Raw genomic sequence first — 14,949 nt, 5'->3', positions numbered from 1 at the left:
TTTGTATAGGAGAGAAGAGAGAAATGTTGACAAAACACCATGTGCGAGCTGTTCACATCAGTTTCTAACTGGAAAATTAATAATTGAAAGTCAGAGGAATTCTATTGTGCAAAATTTGAAAGTTTAGGGAGTTTTTTGTTACATTTTTTAAGTTGAAGGACTATAATATTACAACTATATAAGTTTAGGACCAATTATTAAAATTTATCCCTAACTTTTAAATTGTGTTGACTTGAGGAACCACAACATGGGTAGTTGTATGTTACATGAAAAAAAAAAAAAAAAAAAAACTTAGGAAATATACAAAAATATACACGTTTACCACAATGTCTAAATCATAGATGTGACCCTCTTGGCCTCTTCATACTATATAAATTCACGCATCTCCTCAGTTGCCATCCATAGCCAAAGCTTTTATTGCTCTCCTCCATCATCATCAACCTCTTCATCAATCTCAAAAATGTTAAGCTCTCAGATTCAGAAGCCAAATTCAACAAAACCCTTTTCTCTTTTGCCACCAAAACCTTCTCTTTCTAGCCATGGAAACACTTCCTTCCCTACTTATTATAAGCAGCAGAAATGCTTCCCTAGGAAAAACCCAAGCCTTAGCGTGCGTGCTAGTATCGTTGATAAGGCTATATCAGCAATTAAACATCACAATGAAGCTGTTACAGTGAAGGCAACTATTACTGTTAAAGTAACAGTTGGTGGACTCATCTCTAGTGTTGGTATCACACAACCTCTTGATGAGATCACAGATGTCATTGGTAAAAGTCTCCTTTTGGAGCTTGTTAGTGCAGACCTTGATTCCAGTAAGTATTATATTAACATATACCCTCAAGCTTATTAGAAAAGAATTATGGAACTCACATGGTTTAATTCTTGAACAGAAACGGGGCTGGAGAAGGATACGGTCAAGGCATATGCTCATATTCATCTAGGGATTCAGAAGCCTGGTGAGGTGAAGTTAGAGGCAACATTCAAGGTTCCAGATGGATTCGGTGAGGTTGGTGCTCTCCTGATAGAGAATGAACATCACAAGGAAATCTTCATCGAGAGCATAGTTCTTGAAGGGTTCCCTCAGGGTCCTGTTACTGTTTCATGTAATTCATGGGCTCATTCCAAACATGATAACCCTAAGAAGAGAATTTTCTTCACCAACAAGGTCTTATATTCATAATCGCAGAGTCTTCTTTTCCTTTAATTACTATCTCAAGAAAAAAAAAAATCTGAATCTGACTTTTTTATTTTTTTTGGTCCTGTTAACCAGTCATATTTACCAGCCGACACACCAGATGGATTGAAGAGGCTACGAGAGGAGGAGTTGGAAAATCTACGAGGAAATGGACAAGGAGAGAGACAGTCATTTGAGAGGATCTATGACTATGATACATATAATGACCTTGGAGATCCTGAATCCAGCCAAGACCTTGCAAGACCTGCTCTCGGCGGCAAAGAGCACCCCTACCCCAGGCGTTGTAGAACAGGACGTCCTCGCACCAAAAAGGGTAATTACAATTCTATGTATTTTTTTAATTATCAAGGTTAGGTCTCAATAAAAACCAATATAATTAACAATATCTATTGGCATAATTAATAAATGTTAAATCAAATTAAAGAAAACCCAAGAAAGAATTACTCTAGTAACTCATTCGTATAAGAAGCATGTGCTCTTTCACTCACCATAGCTGTGGAATCCACTTTTCATAATTTATGGAGAAGTATATATTTATATGAGTATAAGAAATACTAAAATTTAATATTTCTAATACATTTAATAATTTTTTGTGTATGCCTACATGGTAAGTCAGAAAATTTTAATTGGGAAGCCAATCGTAATATATCAATAAAATATTTTTCACATACACAGGTGCACACATATATAATAGAGTATAAAATATATAATAAATAAAAATAATACAAGATTTCAAACTTTAAGAATTATTTATCAATTAAAAAATTATAATAAAATCTCTATAATAAGTATTACAAATTATAGTTTTGATTATTATATAACTTTATAATATAAATTATATTATTTAAAAAATAAAAATCAGTAGCATCAAAGTATTATGTCAAATTTTTATATAAAATTCATAAATTCAAAAGTCAGAAAACAAACATAAACTCTAAATAACTAAATTATATGACATAATAGCATAAGAGTAAAAAAAAAATCATTAAAATTAAAGAGACATGTAAAATTAGAGTTTGGTAAAATAATAAAGTCAATATATCATATAAAAACAAATATATATTTAATAAGTTGATGAATTCAAAATTTACATAAAAGTTAAGATTGCTAGTTTTATCTACTTGTGCTTATGTAAATAAAATAATTTTTTAATTAAAATGGAATAAAGGAGAGAAAGCAAAATGAAAGAGAATATATTTAAAAAAAAATTATATTTATTAAAGCAAAAATAAAAATGAAAAAAATCCCAATTGTATGATAGAAAATTATTAGATTAACTTTTTATTTCATTTTCATCAAATAATTACTACTAATAAATAATAAAAAATTAAAATAATTGAATTTTTTAAGTTAATTTTTTAATTGAACTTTTGTATTTATTTAATAGCAACTAAATAATTTTAATATTTAATTTAGATAATAAAATATAAATTATTAGAGATTAATAATAAAAAATTTGAGGGGGCACCTAGCCCCTCTCCGCCCCTGATTACAGGAGATCAGATATTTAAATCCTAAAAGATTTCTAATTAGCATTTCTGAAAAGAAAAAAAAATGAATGAATATTGGAGATTTGGTTACCACTTAATAGGATTCTAACCTTTGGAATTGTGACATGGTATCGATTGCAGACCCATTAACAGAATCAAGAAGCAGTGATTTTTATGTACCGAGGGATGAGGCATTTGCGGAGTTGAAGCAAGCTTCATTCGGTATAAATACAGTAAGATCTCTGTTGCACGCCCTGGTGCCTACCATAGAGACTGCAATTCTTGATGACAAGCTTGGATTCCCATACTTCACTGCCATAGACAAACTATTTAACGACGGAATTGATTTGCCAAAAGATGTTAAAAAACCTTGGTACCTTCAGACGCTATTACCAAGAACTGTGAAAGCTGTTAAGGAAACTGGCGATGAACTCTTGCTCTTTGAGACCCCTGAACTCTTTGACAGTATGGCTTTCCTCTCTTCCTTTAATTAGTCACATTTGAGAGAACATGCATGTATAATTTCTCCCATAAATGAATTTTTTTTTTCTTGCAGGAGACAAATTTTCTTGGTTCAGCGATGAAGAATTTTCTCGTCAAACTCTTGCCGGTCTTAATCCATATGGCATACAGTTAGTTACGGTAAGGCTAACTTTAATTTGCTAACGGAACTGAATCGTTTTCAAAACTTTGAAGTTTTGACTTCGAACCTGAATAAGAACAAATAATAAAAAAAGACAAAATTCGTGAATTTTTTCTCTCAGGAATGGCCTCTGACGAGCAAACTTGACCCTAAAATCTATGGTCCTCCTGAATCAGCAATCACAAAGGAAATAGTTGAAAAAGAAATCAGAGGCTTCATGACGGTTGAAGAGGTAAATACAATAGCAAACTATCGATAAGCTGAAATGAAGAATTTTCTTGTTTTTAACCTAAACAAGTCTTCAAAATTTGTGGTTTTATAGGCTTTGAAGCAAAAGAGGCTATTTATATTGGATTACCATGATATTCTCTTACCATATGTGGCCAAAGTAAGGGAGCTTGAAGGCACCACTTTATATGGTTCCAGGACTTTGTTCTTCCTTGTGAATGATAGCACACTGAGGCCTGTTGCTATCGAACTCACTCGCCCACCTATCGGTGACAAGCCTCAATGGAAACAAGTGTTTACACCAGGCTATGATTCCACTAGTTGTTGGCTATGGAGGTTGGCTAAGGCACATGCCATAGCTCATGACTCTGGCATCCACCAACTTGTGTCTCACTGGTAACTGTTTTACAGGGTCTTTCCTGGGCTAATTGAATTCATCCACTGTGAGAAACGCTAAATCTAACCCAAAAGCCTAACATTTGCAATCATGATCTTTTTTTTTGCAGGCTGAGAACACACTGCTGTGTAGAGCCATACATAATTGCAGCTAATAGACAGCTTAGTGAAATGCATCCTATCTATAGACTTCTACATCCTCATTTCCGATACACAATGGAAATCAATGCTCTTGCTCGGGAAAAGCTCATCAATGCAGGTGGGATCATTGAAAGCACTTTCTCTCCTGGCAAGTACTCCATAGAGCTTAGCTCTGTTGCTTATGACAAGCTCTGGCGTTTCGATACAGAAGCATTGCCAGCTGACTTGATCAGCAGGTACTACGTTAATTAATGGTTCAATAATTTGTTTATATTCAATAATGCAAGCCAATTGAATTGATCGTTTGCTTGGTTCATTTTCAGGGGAATGGCAGTTGAGGATCCAACAGCAAAGCATGGCCTGAAGCTAACAATCGAAGACTATCCATTTGCCAATGATGGTCTAATGCTTTGGGATGCAATTAAGCAATGGGTAACTGATTATGTGAACCACTACTACCCAGAAGCAAGAAAAGTCAAAACTGACAGCGAACTTCAAGCATGGTGGGAAGAAGTTAGAACTAAAGGCCATGAAGACAAGAAGGATGAACCATGGTGGCCTGTCCTGAACACCCAACAAGACTTGATTCAAGTTTTAACCGCCATAATTTGGGTAACTTCAGGTCATCATGCAGCTGTGAACTTTGGCCAATATGTGTTTGCTGGTTACTTCCCCAACAGGCCAACAATTGCTAGGAACAATATGCCAACTGAGGATCCAGCAAAGGAGGACTTCGAACTCTTCTTGAAGAAACCAGAACACGTATTGTTAAAATGCTTCCCTTCACAGCAGCAAGCAACTAAAGTGATGGCTATTTTGGATGTTCTATCAAGCCATTCACCCGATGAGGAGTATATTGGAGACACATTGGAACCATCCTGGGAAGCAGATCCTGTCATTAAAACTGCATATGAAAGGTTCAGTGCGAGACTGAAGGAGCTTGAAGCTACCATTGATGAAAGGAATAATGATTTGAAGAACACAAATAGAGCTGGAGCTGGAGTTGTTCCCTATGAACTCTTGAAGCCATTCTCTGAATCCGGTGTCACAGGGAAGGGTGTTCCCAACAGCATTTCAATCTAAGTTAGTTACTTTTAATGAGGAAAAATAATAGATGTTAACACATGTTCTTGAAATATGTGGTAATAAGCTCCATGATCTATGTAAATTTGGTCTGTATCAAATAAATAAACGTGCCTGTGGTAGCGTTCTGATTGAGAAAGTTGATGTTTGAAGGCAGAGCTACCCTTCTTATTATGCAACTTATCAATCAATTAAAAATTTTTTAAAAAAGTTGTGCATCGAATTGTATGATACTATGACTATAAATATATTCAAAATATATCTCTACTGTTGCCACATCCCATTTTTTATGAAAAATATAATGTAGTAATTAATAAAGGAAATCAAATTTTAAGGGTACCAGTTCCAATCGGCAAAGGGTGTTTGGTAATCAATCACGATCTTCAAACTTATATCCTTCCAATCAAGGATGGCCATAGGACAAATCTTTTCCTCCTCGTAATTTTCATTTTGGTCGACAAAGCCAAATCTGCGATATGGCTGGTCATTCAGCTAAGCAATGCATACAGTCTATACAGTCTCGCTTCACATATCCTGTTGCAAATTTTTCTGGTGCTGCATCTCGGCCCAACTCTCCTTGGCTTGTTGATTCAGCGGCTAGTCACCATGTCACCTTGACATTCAACAACTTTCTAATCCAATTGAATAGAATGGACCTGATAATATTCTAATTGGGAACAGGCTTGGAGATCGCTCATTCTGGTACAGCATATCTCAATTCCTCCAGTGCTTCATACTTATTATCCCATACCTTATGTGTTCCTTCAATGCAGAAAATTTTAATCTCTGTTTCTAATTTCTGTGTCTCCAATAATATATCTATTGAATTATTTCCCTTTCATTTTGTTGTGAAGGATCTAAGCGCAGGGGTGCAACTTCTTCAAGGAAGGAAGGAGAACGGAGTTTATGAATGGCCAAGTCCTTCAGCTGTGACTCAACCAATTGCGTTTGCTACTGCTAGCACATCTATAAATAATTGGCACAATAGATTGGGTCATCCTTCGCTTGACACTCTTCAGCGACTAGCTCGTGAATTCTTAGGTGTTTCTACTGAAAGTTTAAATTTCAATTGTAATTCATGTTCATGCGATAAAAGTCATCGTCTTCCCTTTTCTAAATCGACTTTGTCAAGCTCTAAACCTTTAGAAATAAATTTTTCTGATGTATGGGGTCCTGCTCCTATTACTTCCATTGATAACTTCAGGTATTACACTATATTTGTCATTCATTTTACAAGATATACCTGGTTTTTCCCTCTTGCACAAAAATCTGATGTCAGTACTATTTACTGCAGTTGAGAAACTTTTTCAAACATCCATTCTCAATCTTTACTCTGATAATGGAGGTGAGTACCTTAAGCTAAAATCATTTCTCCATGATCATGGCATTAATCGCATGCTAACTCCGCCTATACCCCGCAAAATAATGGCATTTCCAAAAAAAAACATTGCCACTTAGTTGAAACCGGTCTCACTCGACTTCATCATTCAGCTCTTCCATTGTCCTTTTGGTCATATGCTTTCAGAACTGCAGTCTATCTTATTAATAGGATGGCCACTTCTGTTCTTAATTTTTCATCTCCATTTTTCACATTATTTTCTAAGGTTCCTAATTATAGTAAGCTTCGTGTGTTGGGTCGCCTCTGCTATCCATGGCTTCGCCCTTATACCTCCACCAAGTTGCATCCCAAATCTAAACCTTGTGTTTTTCTCGGTTATTGCAGAACAGAGTGCATATATGTGTTTGACATACAGTCTGTGTCCCACCCATCCTCCTAATTAAAACATGTGAAACCTGAAACTATAGTTTTCTATAAACAATTGATCCACTAAACTAACTATAAATACCTCCTATAAACATAATTTTTCCCAAGTGACTAATTAAATATATTAATAAATCCATTTACATATTAAGACATCATATTTATGAATATTATTTCAGATCCAAATATTTAGAGGATTGGAAAAATGAACATTGAAAGCAAAGAGAATAAAATTTTACCTATTTTAGATCACACTCGAAGACTGCCTACGTACTTTCATTTCAACATGGATGATCAGGTTCCGTAATTCTACAAAAAAGTATAACCTTTATCATGCATAAATAATATAATTCACATCCTCTTCCTTGATTTCCACTCTAAGTCCAAAAACTAAATTAAATAAAATTTATGAACTGCAGTAGAGTTTAGGGTTTAACCCTCACAATTAAATTCCATGATAATATAAAATTTACTTTATTTCTTGTAACTTAAAAGAGCTAAGTGAACAAGATGATTAGAGAAGTTACATGGTATTTTATGCATTTTTCTATCAACTAATTTCTCTAAATAAATATTATTCCCAATATTTCTACTCAAATCTCAATCAAAATATTGCATAACACTAAAAATCTAACTAAAAATAAATAATTCTTTCTAAAAAATATTCCACAATCACATAATAATTCAACAACTTCATACCGTATCTCAAAATAATCTTAGTTCCATCAAAATCATTTATTCAACTTAACCTAACCATTAATACCCAATATGGCAGCTTATACATTTAAATTTATATATAATAATCCAACCATCAGATAAATCCTAAATTTTAATAATGTATTCAAGATATTCATATACAACATCAATAAAAATTTTAGCATCAAATTTTCTCTACATCATGAGATATTAACATATTTATCCAATCCTTCGAATTCTGAATTTTTCAGAAATCATGCTTAATCAGATAACTCATATTTATTTATTTCTTTGTGAATTATATGTTTTCACAACTATAATGAGTTAAAATTAAGATAAATTTTTACTTAGACTCGATCAATTATGAATTAAAATATAAATGTGAAAAATGTGAAAATCATATATTTAATGGGTGAGTTCTACATCACATCTTATATCTTGAGTATATAGTAAACCTAATTTAGATCAAATTTAATCGTAACAATTTGAAAATAAAAAATGTGAAATTGGAGGGAAGAGATCAGTAGGAAATACTTGAAGGAGCAAACTTTAATTTTTTTTTTTTCCTATATATGTAACATATAGATAAGGACTCTTACAACTCCTGCTATATATAAATAGTATTCCAAAAGATAAAAAGAAGTATTACTCTATTAGGTGACAAAAGACAGAGCTTGAGGACCAACTATGGCTATCTTCTCTGCAATTCTGTGTTGCTTGGCCTCTAAATCATCGTCAAAAGTGAGGAATATTGATGATGGAAGCTCAAGGGTAATAATTCCTCCCCGAGAAAACCCTAGAAGAAGACCAAATCCAATATTGAGTCCTTCAAGTGTAACTCCTTTTTATACTTTCGCCTATGGTTTTGTTTTAACTTTGTGAGAGCTGTAGTTGAAGAAGCCAAGAAGATCACCTAGCTGTGATCATTTGATCATGCATATGTATTTTCATCTATCTAAGTTGTTATCTCCATCTGGTATGAAGTGTTGGTTTTTGTTTTGTTAGATTGATGTGCAGAATGCAAAAATTATTTTATAAAAATTGATTTTCTTCCATTAGAGTCTATTAGTATAGCTCATTGATTTTGTTATCTCTCAATTCAAAGAAACTTTTTTTTTTTTATTTACCCTAAAATCTCTTAATTATAATTTACCCTTTATATCACCTCATCCAAAAAAATGGATGAAAAATTTCTTATTTTAAGGCAATTATTATGGGATTGTAATAATTACACTGAATCTTGAGGAAAAAAGAAATATTGCAGAGCATCCAATGGCCACAAATTGATCATGATGGTATTCATTGTTAATATAAAATAAAAATAATAAATAGTGATATACTCAATTAAAACTTAAAATTTATTTACATACTTTTTTAGAGATATTATAGAAAAGGAAAATTATATAAGAGCATATAAGGACATTATAGAATTTGCTTACTTGTAAAATTTAAAAATTTCTATTTTGGAAGAGGGGAAAAAAAAATCACACTGACTATGCCACACAAGCTTTTAAGAAGGAAACATTCACCAATGAACTTAGCTAAGTAATATTAGAATTGTTTTTAAAATTGTAAATTTTGAGTTTAATCTCAATCGAAATTAATTAAATATATATATATATATTTTTTTTTAAAGGAAAAACTTACAATATAATAAATTTTATATTTTTATTATTTATTTATTTTTTAAGAGTGAGTCTATTTATGTAATTATAATTACGTCATGTTCGATAATAATTTTTAAAATAGCATTTAATGTATTGATTTATTTACACTATTCAGTGACATAGTATTTAGATGTTAAGAAAATAATTTATAAAAAGTTATTTTTTCTAACTTTTAGATATTAAGAAAATATTTTAACTAGGATGAACAAGATGATAAATATTTTTTATATTTAACAGCTATTTTTATCTAATAATTATGTTTTAAATTATTATATAAATATTTAATTACTAACAGTTAATATTTAATAATTAATAATTAATTAATAAAATAACTGATAAGTATTAAAACAATTAATATTATCTAGCATGACCTTAGTAATGTTACAACTATTTACATATTAGTTTATTTGCTATACTAAAATATCCTAATTCATATCATTATTACAATTATATATTAAGTACAAAAACATATATAGTGTATTTCCATATTTTACTATAAATATATAATTCTTATTCATAATAAATTAAGCAAATTTTCAAAATTCATAAGCAAAATTCCAATTCATTAACTTACTATTTTCTTCTAATTTTTTTTTTTAATCTCCCTATGATTATGTAAAATAAAGTCTTAATAGATCTCTTTTACCCCATATAAAACACATTTACATTTTACAGTATATACTTAAACCAATCAATGAATTAGATTGCTGTCAGTGACCCATTAGCTCTTACCAGCGTTGTTGAGATACTTAAATGGGCCAGTCTAATCCAGGCCTTGTGAGCCCAAAAACTTTTCATTAAATCCCCCATTTCATGGCCCGACCAACACCTATCCTTCACCTTCAGCCACCGGACCGCCCTGTCCTCCACCGGCCCGAGATCAACATCATCTGTCTCAAAACACTAAACCCTTTGCTTGATCCTTAATTGTGCAGAGTAACCTTTTGTTTGAATACTTAATTATTCAGAGAAAATGAAAATAAATTAAAAAAAATAAATTCAAATTTTTATTTAAATTAGAGGACTTGCGAAATCACTTTACTTGAATATGAAATTCATCTCAAATTCTATTAAAATTTATTATCTTGTAAATTTAATTAAATTATTTATATAAAAAATATTATTTTTTAAATTTTATTATATTTTAAATTAAATTATTTACTATTTAAATAAGTCTTATTAAAATTTAATCAGATTAGATATTTATAAATATCCAAACCTATTGCTATTCTTAGTTTGAATACTTATTAAAATAAAAAAATTATTTATTTCCTAATAAAATTATTAATTAATTTGAATTATAATATTGTCATTATAATATTATATAATATATAAGATTAATAATTTAAAAATAATTTTAGTACAAATAATATTTAATTCTCTCATTTTTCATCGTTTCACTTTAAATTAAATAAAAATATTTAGATTAACGAGGGCAGTGTCTTTTTTTTTTTTTAATTTTTTTTATCTATTTATTATTAAAATAAGTTAAAAAATAACATTTTATTCTCTTTATTTTCTCTCCTTCCTCCATCGAAAGGTAAAGTAGGGCCTAGAGTCGCCATGGGAATATGCGTCTCTGTCTACGCCGAAAAGGCACTTTCGGCTTCACAACCCACCCAGAGATGGTCAAAGACAACAACTTCAAATCAAACCTAAACTCTATTTGTTTTTTTTTGGATTCTCTGCATACAAACGCATAAATGGTCTCTATTAACTCCCAAAGAACAAAGCTTTTTCTCTCCATTTTTATATATATTTCCTCTTATTTTAACTCAGAGTTCTCAATCTTATAGAAACCATGGCTCTTGTCTATAAGCTTCCTTATGTTTCTTCTTCTTCTTCTTCTTCTTCTGGGCAAAATTTCAAGCATTTCTTCTCAATCCCAAAAACCATTTGCTCTTTAAATTACAAAGCCTCACCTTTTACTGAGAAACATTCAATCGAGAGATACCAAAGAGACCACTGGCTTTATAAGAACCAGCTAGACTACCAATCTTCTTCTTCGTGTCCTCTCCCGTCTGACAAAGAGTCTATCAGGGAAAACGACATTGCTTTGCAGCTACCAGAGCTTAGGAAGCTACTCCAAGTGCTTAGAGGGAAGAGAATGAGTTGTGGTAAAGATGGAGGGAAATGTGGACCAGGGAATGTGTTCTTGGTAGGTACGGGACCAGGGCATCCAGAATTGTTGACATTGAAGGCAGTGAGAGTGATACAAAAGGCTGATCTATTGTTGTATGATAGGTTGGTGTCGAATGATGTTCTGGATTTGGTTGGTCCTGATGCTAGGTTGCTGTATGTAGGCAAGACTGCTGGCTACCATAGCAGAACCCAGGTGAACTAAGAAAATGGCTCTTTGCTTTAATGCAAGGGATTGGGCTTTTGGATTTTTAATGATTTTGCAACTGGGTTTGTCAGATTTTTTGGGGCTCACGGGATCGGGCGTTTGGATTTCGTTAGGTATTAATGCATTCTGGTTATAAATTTTTTGAAGTTTTTGATGAGCTGGTTTGTGGAATTGCAATATAGGCCAATTTCCTGTTAATAAATTTCGAATTAGGATATATATATATTTTTAACTGGTGTTTGGAATTGTTTTAGCTGGACATATATATTGTTAGTTAAACATTCGATAGATTGCTCATGGTTAGACTTCATTTCATGTTTCTTGTAACGGGAATGGGGTTGTGTTGAAATGAGAGTAGGAGTAATTTTGGAATGTTTATTTTTTTACAGGAGGAGATACATGAATTGCTTTTGAGTTTTGCTGAAGCAGGAGCTACTGTTGTGAGACTTAAAGGAGGGGATCCACTGGTGAGTTTGTGTTATGAGAATCGCTTTACAAGTACAATGTCATGTTCTTTCTGGGCAAGCATTTGGTATTGAATGTTATGTTTTACAGGTATTTGGAAGGGGTGGAGAGGAGATGGATTTTCTACAACAGCAACGAATTCAAGTGAAAGTTATTCCAGGTATGATTCTGTGTACTCATCTCCCAAACTGTATTATCAAGTTTGTACACTTTAGAAGATCGCATTTAGTCTATTGATGGAGGGTATCCAGAAAATGGCACTGACATCAGAAAGTGATAATAGAAATTTGGATGTACGTCATTTGAAAAAAAATTCAGCGTTCATTTTTGGTAGAAACAGCTAGACTTTTCCTTTGATGATTTACATAATATGATCTTCATCTATGGTTTGCATTGGTATTAATTATACCAGTTTGGGTTGCATTCAACTTAGACAAGTTATGACAGTGACATTGAATAGCAATCTTTGTTAGATGGAATGAGGGATACAGGATTCAGTATTGGCATTCAATTGCTATGGGAAATTGCCAAGCCTTAACCTATTGTTGTAATTTTCTTTCGAAATCAGGTTGAGTTGTTGAGAATTGTCTTTTTAAATTGGGAAGAACTTGTAAAATTTGTCTGGAAGTGATGGCTTCCCTGCAATAGGATGCATCTAAAATCTTTATTAAATAATGGAAGTTAAATGTCTTTTTTCTTTTTCATTAGCTTCCAGTGTGAACCTTTTCTTTGGCTCTGTTTCTCCTATGTTTTGCCTGTAATCTACTCCACTTCGTGGTTGACAGCACTATAATAGTGCATATTGATCCCCTCATTCTCATAACTTCTTTCCTTGAAGGGTGGATCGAATTGAGAAGGTAATAGAAGAAAGTTAGGGTCCCATATGTGCCTGCAAAATACTTAAATGCCAATGGCTTGGGTTGGATCAAATTGGATGAGAAATACACCGATGCCTAATCTGAAATGTTTTCCATTTAAATGTGTTGTGCCTTATTGAGGTTAACCAGACAGTACCATATGAACAATAGTTCCACTGTTTTTACCTTTGTTTTGCCTTCAGTTTTATGTATAGCTAATCTTCTTCTTTAGAAAAATCACTAAGTGTAGACTGTAATTTGCCATTGATTTCTGTGCAGGTATCACTGCTGCTTCAGGGATTGCAGCAGAGTTGGGAATTCCATTAACTCACAGAGGTGTTGCAAATAGTGTTAGATTTTTAACGGGACATTCAAGGAAAGGAGGAACCGATCCACTCTTTGTAGCAGAAAATGCAGCTGACCCTGATTCAACGTTGGTAGTTTATATGGGCTTGGCAACCCTCCCTTCTCTTGCATTAAAGTTGATGCATCATGGTCTCCCAGCAGATACACCAGCTGCTGCAGTGGAGAGAGGGACCACACCTCAGCAACGTGTGGTAAGTATGATCCTGATTATATGTAAAGTAGACTGCAGGAAGCCAAAAGCTGATTTTGGACTTTGGAGTGCCAACATTTTCCTTACAGAACATTAAAAAAAAAAAGGATAATTGCTTAGGACTAAAAATTTATCTAAGCCTCACTTTTTATTATTTTGCATTTTGATAGTTCGATAACCCTTCATTTCTTATTGACCATAGAAACAGTCTCACAAAAAGTGTTTTATAGAATTTGCCTCTTTGATATTAATTATTTGGTTGACATAATAAAATTTTTAAAGAAGAAACTATTTATTTGGTGTGTGGTTCTCAGAAAAAAACTTATTAGTTAAACTTGAATAATAACGTGAATGCATCGAATCCTCAAAGTTTTATGAGATCCTAAAAGTGAAATCTAAAGCCCGCATACGATTATGATTTGCCTTTTCCTTGTAATTTCATATTTTTGACTCTCAGAATATGGCAAACATCATTTACTACTCGAATATTTTTAGTGTCACAGATGTGCATAAAAACAGATGTGCATAAAAAGCATGCCTATTTTGAAGTTCTGATGCTTTCAACTGATAGTAATTGCACCTGCATCCTGCAATTGTCCAGGTTTTTGCAGAACTAAAGGATCTTGCTGATGAAATTGCATCAGCTGAGTTGGTTTCACCTACACTGATAGTAATTGGCAAGGTGGTTGCACTTTCACCATTCTGGCCACATTCTTCGAAAGAAGCATCATGTTTTTTGGAGGCTGTATAGGAAAAATTCATGGCATATTATGCTGTTCAATTCATTTGCTGCAACTCGCAGATTAACTGTTACTTAAAAGTGAAGTTGCATCTTAATGTGGAAATGTATCATTTGCTAATGTGCAAGATTCTTGTCTTGATTGGACCAGCTGAGCTTCATTCTGGCAAGCATTATAAAGTTTGAAGCTCTTTGATCCTTTTGCTCTTAAGCATCTGGAAAATGACAGCCTTTCTGGTTCAATTTTCTTGTGACTCGGTTGGTCTGAAAGGAAATATTGGCATTGTTCTTCAAATTTTGTTGGCATTGTTCATCAAATTTTGTAACATGAATCTGAATTTCAAATTCAAACAATCAGTGCTGATGTAATTCTTTTTTATAAGTTGAGGGTGTAAGATTAAATTCCTTCATTAAATAGCTTAAGATTTTCTCTGTTTCATTGTTGATTAGTTATAAATTGAATGAGAAATCTTGGATGGATCTTTAGCCTCTCAATTCTATCAAACATGCGGATTTGACTCGATTATAGCCAGAGGCTCATAGATGCCTATGGGCGTTTGCTGGTCCAGGGTGGCATTAACTTGAGTTTGTGGGTTTGTTTCAGAGGCTCAGAGATGCCTACGGGCTTTTGCTAGTCCAGGGTGGCATTAACTTGAGTCTGTGGGTTTGTGTGTCCTCAGTGGG

At 32.9% G+C, this 14,949-nt stretch overlaps 2 protein-coding genes across 2 annotated transcripts; both read left to right on the top strand.

The window, feature by feature from the left end:
• The first annotated feature begins 417 nt into the window (after positions 1 to 417).
• On the top strand, positions 418 to 5,407 carry LOC110666854 (linoleate 13S-lipoxygenase 2-1, chloroplastic-like). Its single transcript, XM_058150898.1, has 9 exons — positions 418 to 812; positions 891 to 1,165; positions 1,271 to 1,508; positions 2,827 to 3,150; positions 3,242 to 3,327; positions 3,450 to 3,560; positions 3,651 to 3,952; positions 4,063 to 4,329; positions 4,417 to 5,407. The coding sequence occupies exons 1-9, from the start codon at positions 461 to 463 to the stop codon at positions 5,174 to 5,176; spliced, it is 2,715 nt and encodes a 904-aa protein (XP_058006881.1). The 5' UTR covers positions 418 to 460; the 3' UTR covers positions 5,177 to 5,407.
• Positions 5,408 to 11,005: 5,598 nt separating this feature from the next.
• Positions 11,006 to 14,704, top strand: LOC110647239 (S-adenosyl-L-methionine-dependent uroporphyrinogen III methyltransferase, chloroplastic). Its single transcript, XM_021800977.2, has 5 exons — positions 11,006 to 11,636; positions 12,038 to 12,115; positions 12,204 to 12,273; positions 13,250 to 13,527; positions 14,128 to 14,704. The coding sequence occupies exons 1-5, from the start codon at positions 11,103 to 11,105 to the stop codon at positions 14,275 to 14,277; spliced, it is 1,110 nt and encodes a 369-aa protein (XP_021656669.2). The 5' UTR covers positions 11,006 to 11,102; the 3' UTR covers positions 14,278 to 14,704.
• Positions 14,705 to 14,949: the final 245 nt, after the last annotated feature.

Source organism: Hevea brasiliensis, chromosome 8 (assembly GCF_030052815.1).
Source record: "Hevea brasiliensis isolate MT/VB/25A 57/8 chromosome 8, ASM3005281v1, whole genome shotgun sequence".
Lineage (NCBI taxonomy): Eukaryota > Viridiplantae > Streptophyta > Magnoliopsida > Malpighiales > Euphorbiaceae > Hevea > Hevea brasiliensis.
Note: the sequence above shows the minus strand (reverse complement) of the source record. Positions and strands in the feature narration are given on the sequence as shown.